The 14801-nt window shown below is 34.0% G+C and overlaps 2 protein-coding genes across 4 annotated transcripts in view; both read right to left on the bottom strand.

Annotated features, from left to right (window-relative positions):
- The window catches only part of LOC107732284 (L-lactate dehydrogenase B-B chain), a 6909-nt gene extending 5915 nt beyond the window's left edge, over positions 1–994 (bottom strand). Inside the window, exon 1 of the mRNA XM_016543557.1 lies at positions 897–994. The gene's annotated coding sequence lies outside the window, so the exon portion shown is untranslated. The remainder of the gene's footprint in view (positions 1–896) is intronic.
- A 3356-nt stretch (positions 995–4350) lies between these two features.
- On the bottom strand, positions 4351–12507 carry LOC107732290 (phosphate carrier protein, mitochondrial-like). 3 transcript variants are annotated; one of them, XM_016543566.1, is made up of 9 exons: positions 12396–12507; positions 11955–12104; positions 9752–9879; positions 8388–8469; positions 7823–7920; positions 6460–6641; positions 5945–6117; positions 5150–5260; positions 4351–4776 (listed from the first exon to the last, which is right to left on the bottom strand). In XM_016543566.1, the coding sequence occupies exons 2-9, from the start codon at positions 12088–12090 to the stop codon at positions 4616–4618; spliced, it is 1071 nt and encodes a 356-aa protein (XP_016399052.1). In that variant the 5' UTR covers positions 12091–12104; positions 12396–12507; the 3' UTR covers positions 4351–4615. The 3 variants fall into 3 exon arrangements, with proteins under 3 accessions (XP_016399052.1, XP_016399054.1, XP_016399053.1); XM_016543568.1 differs by having other exon boundaries at positions 11955–12092; positions 12396–12506; XM_016543567.1 differs by lacking the exon at positions 7823–7920 and having other exon boundaries at positions 8290–8469.
- Between the last annotated feature and the right edge of the window lie 2294 nt (positions 12508–14801).

The raw sequence follows: 14801 nt of genomic DNA, 5'->3' as shown, positions 1-14801 counted from the left end.
CACACACACACACACATGCTCACACACACACACACGCACTCACACACACTCTCTCACACACACACACTCAAACTCACACTCACACACACACACACACACACACCGTATGATTATGAATCTGGTGATGAGCAGAAAGTAGAAACTCAACCGAGATCACTTTAATATCTTTAATAGCAATTCAATTAATTTAAGAGCATTTGCAGTATCTCAGATGTTACCAGTAATCTCACGTATATCTCATCTAAAGATCTTTACAGTATCTCAAACTGTGCTCAAATTTGCCAAGATACTAAAGTCTGAATCAAAAGTCAGAGATCTCAATATGAACTCATACATTTCTCAGCAAATACTTAGGCTACAAGATCAGGGTAATCATAGTTAACTAAAACTACAAACAATATGTTACTTGAACATCTCTGTTACATTAAATGAAATGAAACTGTGGATGCAATTAATCGCGATTAATCGTTTGACAGCACTAATATATATATATGCATTTTATTTGCATACTACAATGTACTGTACATTCTAGTAAAAAAAAAGGCCTTAAAGACATAGAGCTTCAAATTTGCATACTGGATTTTGAGGCTGATGACATTTTTTAAAGAATTTGAAAGGAAAATGAGAGGTTACTTTGTGGTGAAGCAAGCAAATCTCAACAGGACTTGTTGGTGTAGTTTGGCTCTGTCCTGTTCCTAACCACAATAATGATTTACAACACCCAGCAACAATTCCCAAAACACTCTTCTCAGTTTATACATCAACAAAGACACGGAAATGGAGATGGAGACATCCTACAAGCTCATCTCATAATTAAAAACACCATAACACACAAACAATCTCATAATATACAGAAATGTAGCAGCATGTGGCAATCAGACTCGGTAGGATCTCACCTGCACACAGATGCTTCTCAGTCAATCACACAATAAGCGTCAGAAGAAATCTGCTGTAATGCAGCGACCTGCTTCGGTTTATCTGCTGCTGCTGGTGTGTTTAGATCAAGGTCACTTACAGGACACTCCTCCAGAGACGTGGACAAACACATGCCCTGTCCTACATACACCCTCGACTCTTAATAAAACACCCACACAAACCCGCGTCAGTCTTACCGTGTCTGTAGAGGCTTTGCGCTCCCAGGAAGAGCTGCCACCACGAGACGAGCATGGCAGGCTGTTATAGTCGGCTATCCGGGGCACTGCAGTGAATTACAGCGAGTAGTACAGTGCCATCTCAGTGCCATCTCAGTGCCAGCCTCCGTCTGCAGACAGACCGCTAATGAGGTTACTGTAATCCGCTGCCATCTGCTGATCCTGCGCGCTAAAACCTAAAACCTAAAACACGACGAGGTTTGAACGGGATTCAAACAAAACAGAGCAATTACTATATGTGACCCTGGAGCACAAAAACCAGTCATAAGGGTCAATTTTGTGAAATTGAGATTTATGCATCATCTGAAAGATGAATAAATAAGCTTTCCATTGATGTATGGTTTGTTAGGATAGGACGATATTTGGCTGAGATACAACTATTTGAAAATCTGAGGGTGCAAAAAAAAAAAAAAAAAAAAAAATCAAAATACTGAGAAAATCGCCTTTAAAGTTGTCCAAATGAAGTTCTTAGCAATGCATATTACTAATCAAAAATTAAGTTTTGATATGTTTACGGTAGGAAATTTACAAAATATCTTCATTGAGCATTATCTTTACTTAATATCCTAATGATTTTTGACAAAAAAAACAAACCAATAAATCGATAACTTTGCCCCATACAAGTTTTTTTTTTTTTTTTTTTGGCTATTGCTAAATATACCCGTGCTACTTATGACTGGTTTTGTGCTCCAGGGTCACATTTGAGCAATTCGCAATAATTAGGGTGTTTTTTGGTCAGGCGCACAGGTAAAGCCATGACTCATGACTCGGGTAATTATCATGACATGTAGGCCTACTGATTGCAAGGGCTAGATTTTTTTCTTTTTTCTTTTTTAAATCAAATGTAAATTAATGTCCCAGTCACATTTTCTTGATTAAATAAACATTACTTACACTATCAGAAAAAGAAAAAAAAGGTAACACTTTATTTTAAGGTGTCCTTGTTACACATTACATGAACTATTAAAATAACAATTAATTATGCATAATTGCATGCAAGCAACCCTATCCTAACCTTAACCATATCGTTAGTAGCCTACATATTATTAATTAATGTATAATAAATGTATAATTACACTGTAACAAGGACACCTTAAAATAAAGTGTAACCAATTTTTTAAATATATTTTTAGAACAATGTAATCAATATTAACTCAACTATAAGCCATGTATTAATCTCATTAAGTTAGTGTTTTTAAGCATTTTACATTTATTCCAAAATAATAACTCAAGGCATTAACAATTTAAACAATATTTTATTACTATGTTACAACTATTCTTTTTATTTTTACTTTTTACTATTTTTGAATTTTTCGGGTTATCAGCGCGGATCGCGAATCTTTTGATTCGATTTTTTTTATTAAACTGTACAAAACATCAAACCATTAATGCAGTACAGTTATAAAAACAAAACAAAGAGAAAGAAAGAAAGAATACACAAATACAAATCCCTTAAGAAAATTAACCATAATTAACCATAAACCACAAATACCATGATTAAACTATGGTTAGTGTAGCTAAACCATGGTTCATTTGTGGTTACCGTGGTTTAACTATTAACAATGTTCTTTATCTTAAGAAGACACATAGGATGAATATAGAGATGCAGTTTTCACTGCTTTAAGATTAACAGAACTTTGGATAGTTTGTGTACTTGTCTAGATCAACTTAAAAAAAAAGAAAAAAGAGAGGTTTAGAGACAGATTTCTGTTTATGAATGTAAAATGTAGCTAGCAGGAAACACAAATTAAGTTATATTTCCCTATATTCTCTTTCGAGTAATCAAACAATCCAAAGAAAACAACTTATATATTAAGTGTTTTACGTACATTACCATTATCGGTATGAATTGGGCAATGTAGTGGACATTTTGTTGAAAAATGTGTGCGTGTGTGTATATATATATACTAATCAACATTTGAAGTCGATCAAAACCTTTCATCAAAGTTCTCAAAACGCATTCTTGTCTTAGGACAACTATTTATATATATATATATGTACAGTGGTGGCCAAAATTATTAGAACACTAGTATTTTCACCAAAAAGGTTTTAAGCTTCTTTTAAGGTTCTTGAAGCGTCTTAGATGCACAGTTGGCACAGTTCTGTTCTGGATTGAGTCTGTCTCTTCATGTCACTCCAGACAGACTGATGATGATCAGATCAGATCTCTGTGTGCAGCACTGGCTGCTGTCAGACAAAAATATCACTGGATTATTACAATCAATGTAAACTGATGTTTCCTACTGACACACTACAGCAAAAGATAGAAATAACTGACTTAAAGCCATTTTTAGCTGCTGAAAATACTAGTGTTTTAATCATTTTGACCACCACTGTGTGTGTGTGTGTGTATAAAAACTCTACAAAACAGTGCTTCTGATGTTAGCCTTTACTACAATGCTAACATAATACATTGAATATCAGTGACTTATGACTAGCAATATTTCCCTTTGTGTTAATTAAAAATCTTCCAAGAATGTGTCAATAACTCTGAGAAGTATTTGTCATTTCTGACTCAAAGCTGTAAAATGTTTTTTTTTAACAGCATTAAACTGTCTATTATAAATACATTTATACATGTATGAAAAAACACTACTGACCACCATAATATTTAAAGTAGAAGATATTTCCTGTAAATGTGCAAGACGTGACATCTGATAACAAAATACCAGTCTGTAGCATCTATCTGCATAATTATTTTATACAGCTAAAATAACTGGCGCTCACTACTACGTAAAAAAAAAAAAGCCTAAAAATTGCCTAAAATTTTTCTGTAATGCCATTTCCTTTTACACTACTGCAGAGATTTCAAATGTTAACAAAAAGCAGTAAATATGCAACCACCAAAAATATGGATTCTGAATACAAGTTCAGATGAACCTTAAAAGCTTTGAAAACATGACAGTGTTTGTTTGTTTGTGTTTAATGCCATTCCAGCTTCTGTGATTATTTTCATGGCGAGAAATATTATGGCTGAATTATATCACGTTTTTATAATTTATTTTTGCTAAATACTCCAAAACTGTATTTGGCTTATCTCTGTTAAAAATCTCTTCAAAAGAGTTACCCGAATGAAAAATTCTCTCAATGAGTTGAAACCAGCACAAACTAATAAAACATGCTTAATGGATAAAGGGATTCGGCAGAAAGAACATGTTGGAGGATCCTGAATACATGACAGAGAGAGAAAGACCAGTTGTTGTGTATAATATCCAGGTAGCTCTTTATTGTACTACTGACAAAACAAATGTCAGAGGTTAAAACCAGACGGCATTCATTCCTGTCACAAACCTTTTTATATAGACTATTTAGACATGGAACTCCTCTGTGATTGGAGGGCGTCTCCCCTTCACCGTCATGATGTCAGAGGTGGGCGGGGCTCAGGACAGACTTAAATATAGATAACAGGAGGTGTGCGGCTGTGTCGAGGGGGAAGCGGGCGATCGCTCGATCTCGCTGGCTGTTTACTCTGTGAGGCCGAGCTTCTTTTTGAGGGACTCGGGCATCTCGGGGGGAGGAGGGCGGGGCAGGCGGAAGTAGACCTTCACTGAGTCGTAGATGAACCACTGCAGGGCCGTCAGGGTACCGATCATGATGATACGGGCGACGAGTCCCTTCCACACACCTGAAAAACACGACACACACAGTCCATTTTTTAAAAACTGATTGCAAGAGTTGATCTGCATATTCATTCGGGGCAATTTGAACGGTCTAAAACTCTTATGATAGTTTGTCTGCTCTCCAGCTGTTCTGCCCTGGCGTTTTCCTGTGAAGGATCAGGGCAGAGAGGATTCTGGGTGAGCAGGTAGACTGATCTCACACGCCAATGACTCAAGCACCTCCAACTGTACAGCCGTAAAGCTGCTGGGAGCCTCCGGCCCGATCCTGCTGCTCCCAGAGAGAGAACACGACAGAACCGGAGCGGAGAAACTCCCCAGAGGTGGATCTAAGGAGCGTGTTGTGAAAGAAAGACTGTAAAGCACAATGAAAAGTCTCACCCTTCGGTCCAAGCCTCTTGAGCACTTGCGTGGCTGTGCTTCCCTTCTCTTTGTTCAACACGGACACGACGGAGTCAGCTGGGTGAGACACGATGGCGCAGAACACACCAGCTACAAGACACAAGGAAACATGCATCACAACTCTGATTTAAAGAACCTAGATCAGTGCTGACAAACGTTAAATTTACACAAATTTCTAAGAAAATAAATTTAAAAAATAATAATTACATTTTTTACGTGGTGATATAAATGGTTGATAAATAAAATAAAAACATTTTAAATTAAAATAAATAATTATTATTATATTAATGATATAGAATCAATATAAATTTTAAAATAATATAAAATTTATTATAGAATCAAAAATAACAATTTATGTAAAACGTAATATAAATCAATAATATCTGTACAATTATATTAGTCTTAAGTCAAATCAATATAATTCTTAATAGTAAATCAAATAAAATATAAAATCATTAAAACTTTAATTTTACATTAAAATAAAACCTTAAAGTGGTGATAATTATTATTAATAATATATTATAATAGTAATTATCATAATATTCATTTTTTAATGTAAATCATTTTTTCATTTTTTATAAATAATTTTTAAATACTTAGTTTATTTTGTATTTTATTTTTGTTTATTATTATTATTATAATAAGAAGAATAACATTGATTTGATTAATATTACTATACTGTTTTACATTATTTTTTATTATTGATTCAATATTATTATTATAAATAAGATCTGATTTAAATAAGCAAAGATAATCCTCAGAGATCAGGCTCACCGATGTAACCAGCGACGAAGGTGACGACCAGCTGTTCGGGTTTGGAGCATTCGCTGCGGGGTTTGGGCACCACATACTTGTAGAGCAACTCAACGGTGCGCTCGAAGCAGGCGAACTTCATCATGGTGTAGGGGATCTGTCTCATCCACAGAGGAACCACACCTTTGTAGAACCTGCCAGAAGATTCACAACACAATTTCAAGAATTAACAGGTCAATATTAAGGGCCTATTGGTTCATTTTTAAATAGTTTGTCTGCTATCCAGCTGTTCTGCCCTGGCGATTTCCTGTGAAGGATCAGGGCAGAGAGGATTCTGGGTGAGCAGGTAGACTGATCTCACACGCCAATGACTCAAGCACCTCCAACTGTACAGCCGTAAAGCTGCTGGGAGCCTCCGGCCCGATCCTGCTGCTCCCAGAGAGAGAACACGACAGAACCGGAGCGGAGAAACTCCCCAGAGGTGGATCTAAGGAGCGTGTTGAGCTCACCAAAGGTTCGAAGTGCAGGATACTCACGCCCAGACTCCTTCCTCGGCGTACATCTTAGGGGCACATTCTCTCAGAGTGTTGGCATAGCCAGGCTGAGTCTGGATACGCACTTTACACGCCTCCATAGGGGCCAGAGCGATATCTGCGAAGAACTCTGCGCTGGCAGAAGCAGCCAGATACAGCGAGGTTCTCCACATGTATGCGTTTTCCTGAGAATAAAGGAAGAACACATCAGCTAGCAGAACTCACAATGTTTACAGTTGTTTTTTAAACTGGGGAGAAAGGCTGCATTGTATATATTATTTATATATTAAATTAATAAGTTAAAATATAATTTCAAAATATGTTTATAATTGATTATATTGTAATTTCATATTAAATTAATGAGTTAATATATAACATGTAAAAACGTTATAAATTAATTTAATATACATGTAAATTATAATAAAATTGTATATGAAGGCTAATATTAATATCTAATAAATATAATATAAAATAATAAAAATTGTTATACACTTTGCAATTATTTTATTTATATCAATTTTATGTATTAACATTTATGTAATAAAGTTAATCATTTAAAAATATTATTAAAATATAACAATATATAATTGTTTTAATAAATCAAAGTTATGTTTTAAGAATGTTTTAAAAAAAGATTTAAATGTTTTTTTTATTGTATCTATATTCAATAAACATTTATCTTAAATATATAAAACGTTAAATTATAATAAAATAATGTAAATTATAATAAAATTGTATATGAAGGCTAATATTAATATCTAATAAATATAATAAAATAATAATTGTTATACACTTTGCAATTATTTTATTTATATCAATTTTATGTATTAACAAATGAATACATTTATGTAATAAAGTTAATCATTTAAAAATATTATTAAAATATAACTATATATAATTGTTTTAATAAATCAAAGTTATCTATAAAGTCCACCATTTAAAAATATTTAAATCTATATTCAATAAACATTTATCTTAAATATATAAAATGTTAAATTATAATAAAATATCCAATTTATTGTGTATATAAATACTAACATTAATTAATATTATAAAAAATTTGATGAAGTTGCAATACATTATAATAAAAATTATAAACATATAACCCCATAACCCCCCAACAATAACACCTAAAAAGGTACCAATCTGACAATGAAAATTCAGTTTCATCTATTTAATCATCAATAATTTGATTCACTGTGTAGAGTTCAACTACCTGTAACCAAAAAATACATTTCTGCAAATTAATTATTGTCAGAATGTTACACTGCTAAGTTACCCATTTTCAAACACTATCGATTTAAGCAAAGCCAAAACGTTGGTATTGAGCAATCACGTTTGAAAGCGTAATATCAGTTCAGCTCACCTCTCCTAGCAGGTCACTGTACATGACCTTGAACACCTCATAGAAGCCGAACTTGCAGAGCCCCTGCATGGAGTATCCGATGAAGGTGGGCGCCCAACCTTGCTGCAATATAACAAAGAGTGAAAAATTTAAGGGGGTCTGAATACTTTCCGTACCCACTGTATATATATACATATATATATGCACATTTCTTTTTATTACTTCTAAGTGATAAAAAATTAAAGTACTGTTCATTAAAACGCTGTTCATTAAAAACAAATGTTAAAATTATTATTAAATGACTTGAAAATACTACAAATTATATAAATGAATAATGAAAAAACTTCTAAATACAAATGTTTGACACATGTAAATTATTTCTTATATATATATATATATAAATATATTTAATTTAATTTAAATTTATTTAAGCCAAAACGTTGGTATTGAGCAATCACGTTTGAAAGCGTAATATCAGTTCAGCTCACCTCTCCTAGCAGGTCACTGTACATGTCCTTGAACACCTCATAGAAGCCGAACTTGCAGAGCCCCTGCATGGAGTATCCGATGAAGGTGGGCGCCCAACCTTTGGCCAACCCGCGCACGCCGTCCTCTCGAACCGTGATGGAGAATCCATTGAAGATGCTCTTGTATTTAGCTGGATCCACCTAAACGCAGCATTTGGTTATTGCCACGACAGTCAGCAAACAATCACAGAGGAACTGCAGCAGGAACCGGCTGGTTATGAAGGAACACGGTTAATGGTTTCACTTCACAAAATGGCATTTCAAGATTAATAAATCAAAAAGTAAACCAAATGTTACTAAGACAACATCAGTGGCAGAGCGTCACAAATCGATTTAAAACAATGGATCATTCAGGAATAATAATTTATTCATTCTCATCTCTTTCTAAATGCATACTATATTCTTTGTTCCATGAAACACAAAAGACTCATTTTTATATATGAAGAGTTCATTTGCAAAAACAGATAACTCCATTTTTAACCAATTGAGCATCTCTGGAGAGACCTAAAGATGGCTGTCCACCAACGTTTACCATCCAACCTGGCAGAACTGGAGAGGATCTGCAAGGAGGAATGGCAGAGGATCGCCAAATCCAGGTGTGAAAAACTTGTTGGATCTTTCCCAAAAAGACTCATGGCTGTATTAGATCAAAAGGGTGCTTCTACTAAATACTGAGCAAGGGGTCTGAATACTTAGGACCATGTGATATTTCAGTTTTTCTTTTTAATAAATCTGCAAAAATGTCAACAATTCTGTGTTTTTCTGTCAATATGGGGTGCTGTGTGTACATTAATGAGGGAAAAAAATTAACTTAAATGATTTTAGCAAATGGCTGCAATATAACAAAGAGTGAAAAATTTAAGGGGGTCTGAATACTTTCCGTACCCACTGTATATATATACATATATATATGCACATTTCTTTTTATTACTTCTAAGTGATAAAAAATTAAAGTACTGTTCATTAAAACGCTGTTCATTAAAAACAAATGTTAAAATTATTATTAAATGACTTGAAAATACTACAAATTATATAAATGAATAATGAAAAAACTTCTAAATACAAATGTTTGACACATGTAAATTATTTCTTATATATATATATATATAAATATATTTAATTTAATTTAAATTTATTTAATCTCCTCTATTTTGGCTTAAAGTATTATGCATCAAACTGAGTTGCATTGTATTGTTGCACCCCTATGTTTCAGAGAAGAAAATGAGGTTCTAGAAAAAAAAACTAATTTTATTTTCATGAAGGATTATTAAATGCATGAATTATCGTGCCTCTGTGCTTAATTGCCAATGAACGTCTTACAGGAATTTTTGGTAGCTGATTAGTCAAATCACTTGAAAAGTGTTAGTGACCCTTCGCCACGGATGTCATCTCAACGATGAAGGGGAGGGAAGGGAGTACAGACCTGGAGACGGCACTTGACCAAGTCGAGGGGCACGACGGCCGTGTGCGTAATACCACAGCTCAAGATGCCCCCGAACCCGCAGAGGGCGTAGTATTTCGTCGAGCCGAACTCGCAGCTATCCCTCGACTCTGTGACGTGAGGGAACACAGGAACACACACACACATGCTCATGCATCACAACACTTGTGCATTCCAATTAATCTCAATCAAACTGCAGTTGGGTTATTTTGATTAGGTTAAAAAAAAACAAAAAAAAAAAACAGCTAACACACACTAAAAACATAACATAATAAAAAATGTGATTTTTGAAAAAAAAACAAAAAACGGAGTTATCCGTTTTTGCAAATAAACTCTTCATATTATGTATCATGGAAAAGAGCAGCATGGACATTCTGCGTAATATCTCCTTTCATGTTTCAGTAGGGGTGTAATATAACACAAAAATACAATGTATTGAGGCTAGCAAGTATATTACATATAAATATGTATTGTGGCTAGCAAGTACATATATTGTGTATATTTGCGTGACTTTTCTCCTGCTATCCATTAATCCATTAGATGCAACAGACTTTAAATATGACCATCTTTGTGATGATCCCATCCTAAGATTTAAAAGGCAGACACTATTTATTTTAATCCAAAAAGACTCATGTGAAAAAAAAATTTATATGTAAAATATTGTACAAAAATCTTATTGAAATTATATAAAATGTAATATTAAAAATGTAAAAAAAAAATTTTTTTTATAATAAACAATATTAATTTTAATAATGCTTGCATATCTAACAATTAAAATTCAGTTCAGTCTATATTTAATCAGCAATTAAAAATTGATTATTTTTTATTTTAAAAATACACAGAATATTACTACATTATTACACATCCTAAAATACTTTATGATTTTAAAAATCATAAATTCGAGATGTTTATTATAAATGTGTTAGATATCAATATCATGACTTAATATTTAGACTGAAGTGGTTTGTCATTATCAGCGATAATTATTAGATGACTATTACGGATTCAATCTGAAGAATTAAGTTACACTTTTTTTTAAAATACTTTATTTTCATATAAAATTCATTATAAATGTGGAAAATGTGAAAATGTAGTTATTACATTATTTTCACAATTAGCTTTCACTACAGCACTGTAAGATGTATTTAAAAATCTATTCGTATTATTTAATTATGTAAAACGTGTATCGTATATATTTAGTTAAATATACTTATTGAAATATACACTTTACTATTATTTTTTATTATTTATTCACTGTTTAAACTCAAACGGAAACAGTCGTATTCTGTTTATGGGCGACCTTCTTATTCTGGTAAACAGATAAAACGATTAAGCGCACCAATTAAAGCGGTTCTACTAAAACTACAATTATTATACAACCCCATAAGGGAGAAGCACTGATAAAACATGCAAAATCTATTAAAATTTACGATTAGATGTTGGGCAAGACACTGGACGATACACGATACCAAACCAGGACGCGTTCCTCAAACTGAGGGCCAATCAGAACGCGCCTTGTTGAGAGCTGGACGCGTTCCTGCGCCAGTGAGCCAATCAGATCACGCCTAATTGAGAATAGCGGTACACACGCAGGTCATGTGCAGAATAGGACGCTTTAAATAAAGAACACCATGTCCTCTGACCGGCTCAATAACATTTTAACATATTTCACACGTTTACTTCTATCTGATGCGTTGTTAAAATGTTAAAACGTCTCCTGAAACATTTACAACGCGTCCTCTGACTTTGTCCTTCACTGCCCTCCATCAACGCAACAAGGCCAGAAACTCACAGCAGCAAATTTAACACACTAAAAGACTATTTAATGCAAAAGCACACAATCTATACTTGTGATAAATGCAGGAATTGACAGGACTAAAGGGAACATCCTAATAATCTAAACTACAGCTCGAGAGCATCTAACGCTAGTTAGCATAATGCTAACTAGTATTCTAACCTTTTATTCAACGTTCATATGGAGTAATTTCCCATCCTGAGCGCCGGGACATCCACATCAAGCATTAATAAAGCAATAAACGGAAAAAATGTGATGGGTTAGGGTGTTTTTCTTAATTCTACACCCGTCTTCAGACATTTAAACTGCATTTAATGCATGTAAATGAGGTGTTTTTTGGTCTCCTACCCATTGATATGTATGGTCTATGGTCTAAATCTACGGTCTTACCGGCTACCGCGGCGGCTGCGAGCCTGCGCTTCTGTACGGGAGTGTGTTTCTCCGGTTCTTCGGCTTTCTGCAGCGTGAACAACGGGGCGCTGAAGGGGTTTGCCCGGGTCAGCTGGGTCAGCGTGGTCGGATACATGTCTGATGGTAGACCTGAATGAAAAACCAACACTGGTTAGGCACTGAACACATTTACAAGCTGCGTGTTTTACATACATGTCAAATAAAAGAGTAATTCGTCCTCTATCTATCTCTCTTTCATTATGAGGGTCTATGGAGAGGTCAGCGGCCCGGCGCTCTTGAGTGAGACGTTGCAGTAAAAATACCACTAAAGCAAACATTTAACACGTTAAAAGGCCGTTATGTGATGAAACTGTGGAATGATTCTTCAATCTATGTGTGAAGACCAAGAAAAAGGTTGTGTTAGGTTGGCGAAACTCTTACTTTAGTGAAGTTGTCGCAAAATGGCGCCTCCGTTCTCTCCTCTACCGGCTGCGCAGAGAGACCGAGCGATGTGCGCGAGCGCCGCGAGGCTCAACCGGATAAAGGAAGCAACTGCGTCACTACAGGCCCCGCCCACCTCATTATAAATCCTACTATGGGCAAGTATTGGCTCATGAATATTAATATAGACGGCGATTTTCCCCCCCCTTCATTTATTTAAAAAAGCTTTTTCAGCGCAGAGGATGTACATAGTGATATTAATAAACAATGAGCTATGAATAGTGCCAGTGATTAAATAAAATTATTTTACATTATTTTCAGTTATTTTGTTATTTTTAGATTCACTAATTACATGAATTTATTTTTAAAATGTGAGATATTGTGTTAAAAGTTTTCCTTTTTCTAAGAAAATATTTTCATGTATATTACTACTACTACTATTATATATTTCTCAAATTAAAACAACATATCAAATGCAGTAATAATTTTACATTAATTCAGTTTCTTTTGTTATTTTTTTAGATTTGCTAATGAGATGAATTTTTTAAATGTGAGATATTGTGTTACAAATTTCCCATTTTCTAAGAAAATATTTTTCAAGTATATTACTTCTACTACTACTATATCTATATATTTCTAAAATTAAAACGCCATATCAAATACAGTAGTCCTGCCAACCCATTAAAATGTTCATGCTACATAATTTTCTAACTGAATTTTCTGACTGGATGCAATTGATATAACGATATGATTAAATAAGAAAAAGTATTTTACAAATCATATATATATATATATATATATATATATATATATATAAGTTACACGTACATAGCAAAAACGGAACCAAAGCATGCACATCGACGGCACAAAATGCTCTAAATTGGGTGCTCGTTCAAGAAAATAATGAAAAAACAAACAAAAGTTGGCACACCACAGGCTCCAAAAATGCAAAACAATTTAACATTGGACTTCACACAAGGTAACGTTTTGAGCTAACAGCCCTGACGAAGAGCCTGCTAGCTCGAAACGTTACCTTGTATGAAGACCAATATATTTTTTTAAAGTTACACATACATAAAATGAAATGGTCTGCCAAACCAAATAAATTATTTTAAACCAACAAAAAAAAAAAAAACGTAGCTCATGTAATACTATTAATTATGATACTAATATATAATTTTTACTCTTTTTATTTCTATTATTACACTCTATCTCCTTTTTAGTTATTAATATTGATATGATAAAAGACCAAAAATTACAGATCAGTTAAGACGTTGCATCTCAGCCAATCAGCCCGTCTAATTGGGTAACGTCACATTACGTAATTAATATTCATGAGCCAAGCCTTCGCCATAGTAGAACTCGCTTGACCAGTCAGGACAAAAATGAGAGGCGGGGCTATTCCGGAGTGCATTACGCAAGAGATTCCATGCAACTGAAAGTCACCGTCTGCTGTCGTTGTAGTGTGATTGAGCCATATTTACGTGCATTAATATTGTACAGCAGTTAATTATTGCTAAATATTCTGTGTATATGTATATCTGAACAGGACTGATTATATGGTTTGCTAGCTCAAATGTGCAATGGTGTGTCTGAAGGTCAAACAGAGTAAAAATGACAGGAAACATTCATGGGTAATTTTTGCTGGGATGTGTGTGTGTCACTAAACTGACCTTGCTGTAAATAAACTACAAGGAAGGGTCACCTCTGGGATTTCAAAAGGTCTTCTTTTATTTCACACAAGAATTGTACTGAATCAAGGATAAATAATTCATTCCGTATGACCAGTTTTCCACAATTAGCTGCCTAAATACAAAGTGCAAATTGGACTTTATACCATTCACTGCCTTTGACACAGCAGGACAAAACTAAGATGTTACTTAGTGGTTAGTGGATTCGGTATAGCTACATTTTAAGTAACTCACTGCGTCTTAAAAAATGTTTTTAATTTCAGAGAAGACATTAGAAAAATATTGCAAAAAGTAGTTAGAGTAGCAAAATATAAAAAGAAACCCCTGCAAATGAATTTGTCTGTCACAAATGTATTTCTCTGAATGAAATGAAGATATATTCAGTAAACAAGTCCAAACCAGGTTTGTTTTCAAAAATCACAGCTCAGAAATGAATTCATAGTTTAGTCAGATGAATGCCAGTGTTTGAGCAATAACAGACGGTCTGATTACAGTCAATAACAGGCAAGTGTCGGTGGACTCAATTCTCATTACGGGTTTAAAAATCACCTATAATGCCACACATCACATTATGAAAACATCACAAACACATTTAACAAGCCGCCATAATCTATTAAAAAAACAACAGACTGCCTCTCACCAGAAGTGAAGCGTTACTCACTACATGAGATGTTCATAAGATCACATTTTCTTTCAAGCTCTGGATAAAAAAATA

The sequence above is a fragment of the Sinocyclocheilus rhinocerous genome, unplaced genomic scaffold (genome assembly GCF_001515625.1).
Source record: "Sinocyclocheilus rhinocerous isolate Xijiao unplaced genomic scaffold, SAMN03320098_v1.1 scaffold38, whole genome shotgun sequence".
In the NCBI taxonomy this organism is placed as follows: domain Eukaryota; kingdom Metazoa; phylum Chordata; class Actinopteri; order Cypriniformes; family Cyprinidae; genus Sinocyclocheilus; species Sinocyclocheilus rhinocerous.
Note: the sequence above shows the minus strand (reverse complement) of the source record. Positions and strands in the feature narration are given on the sequence as shown.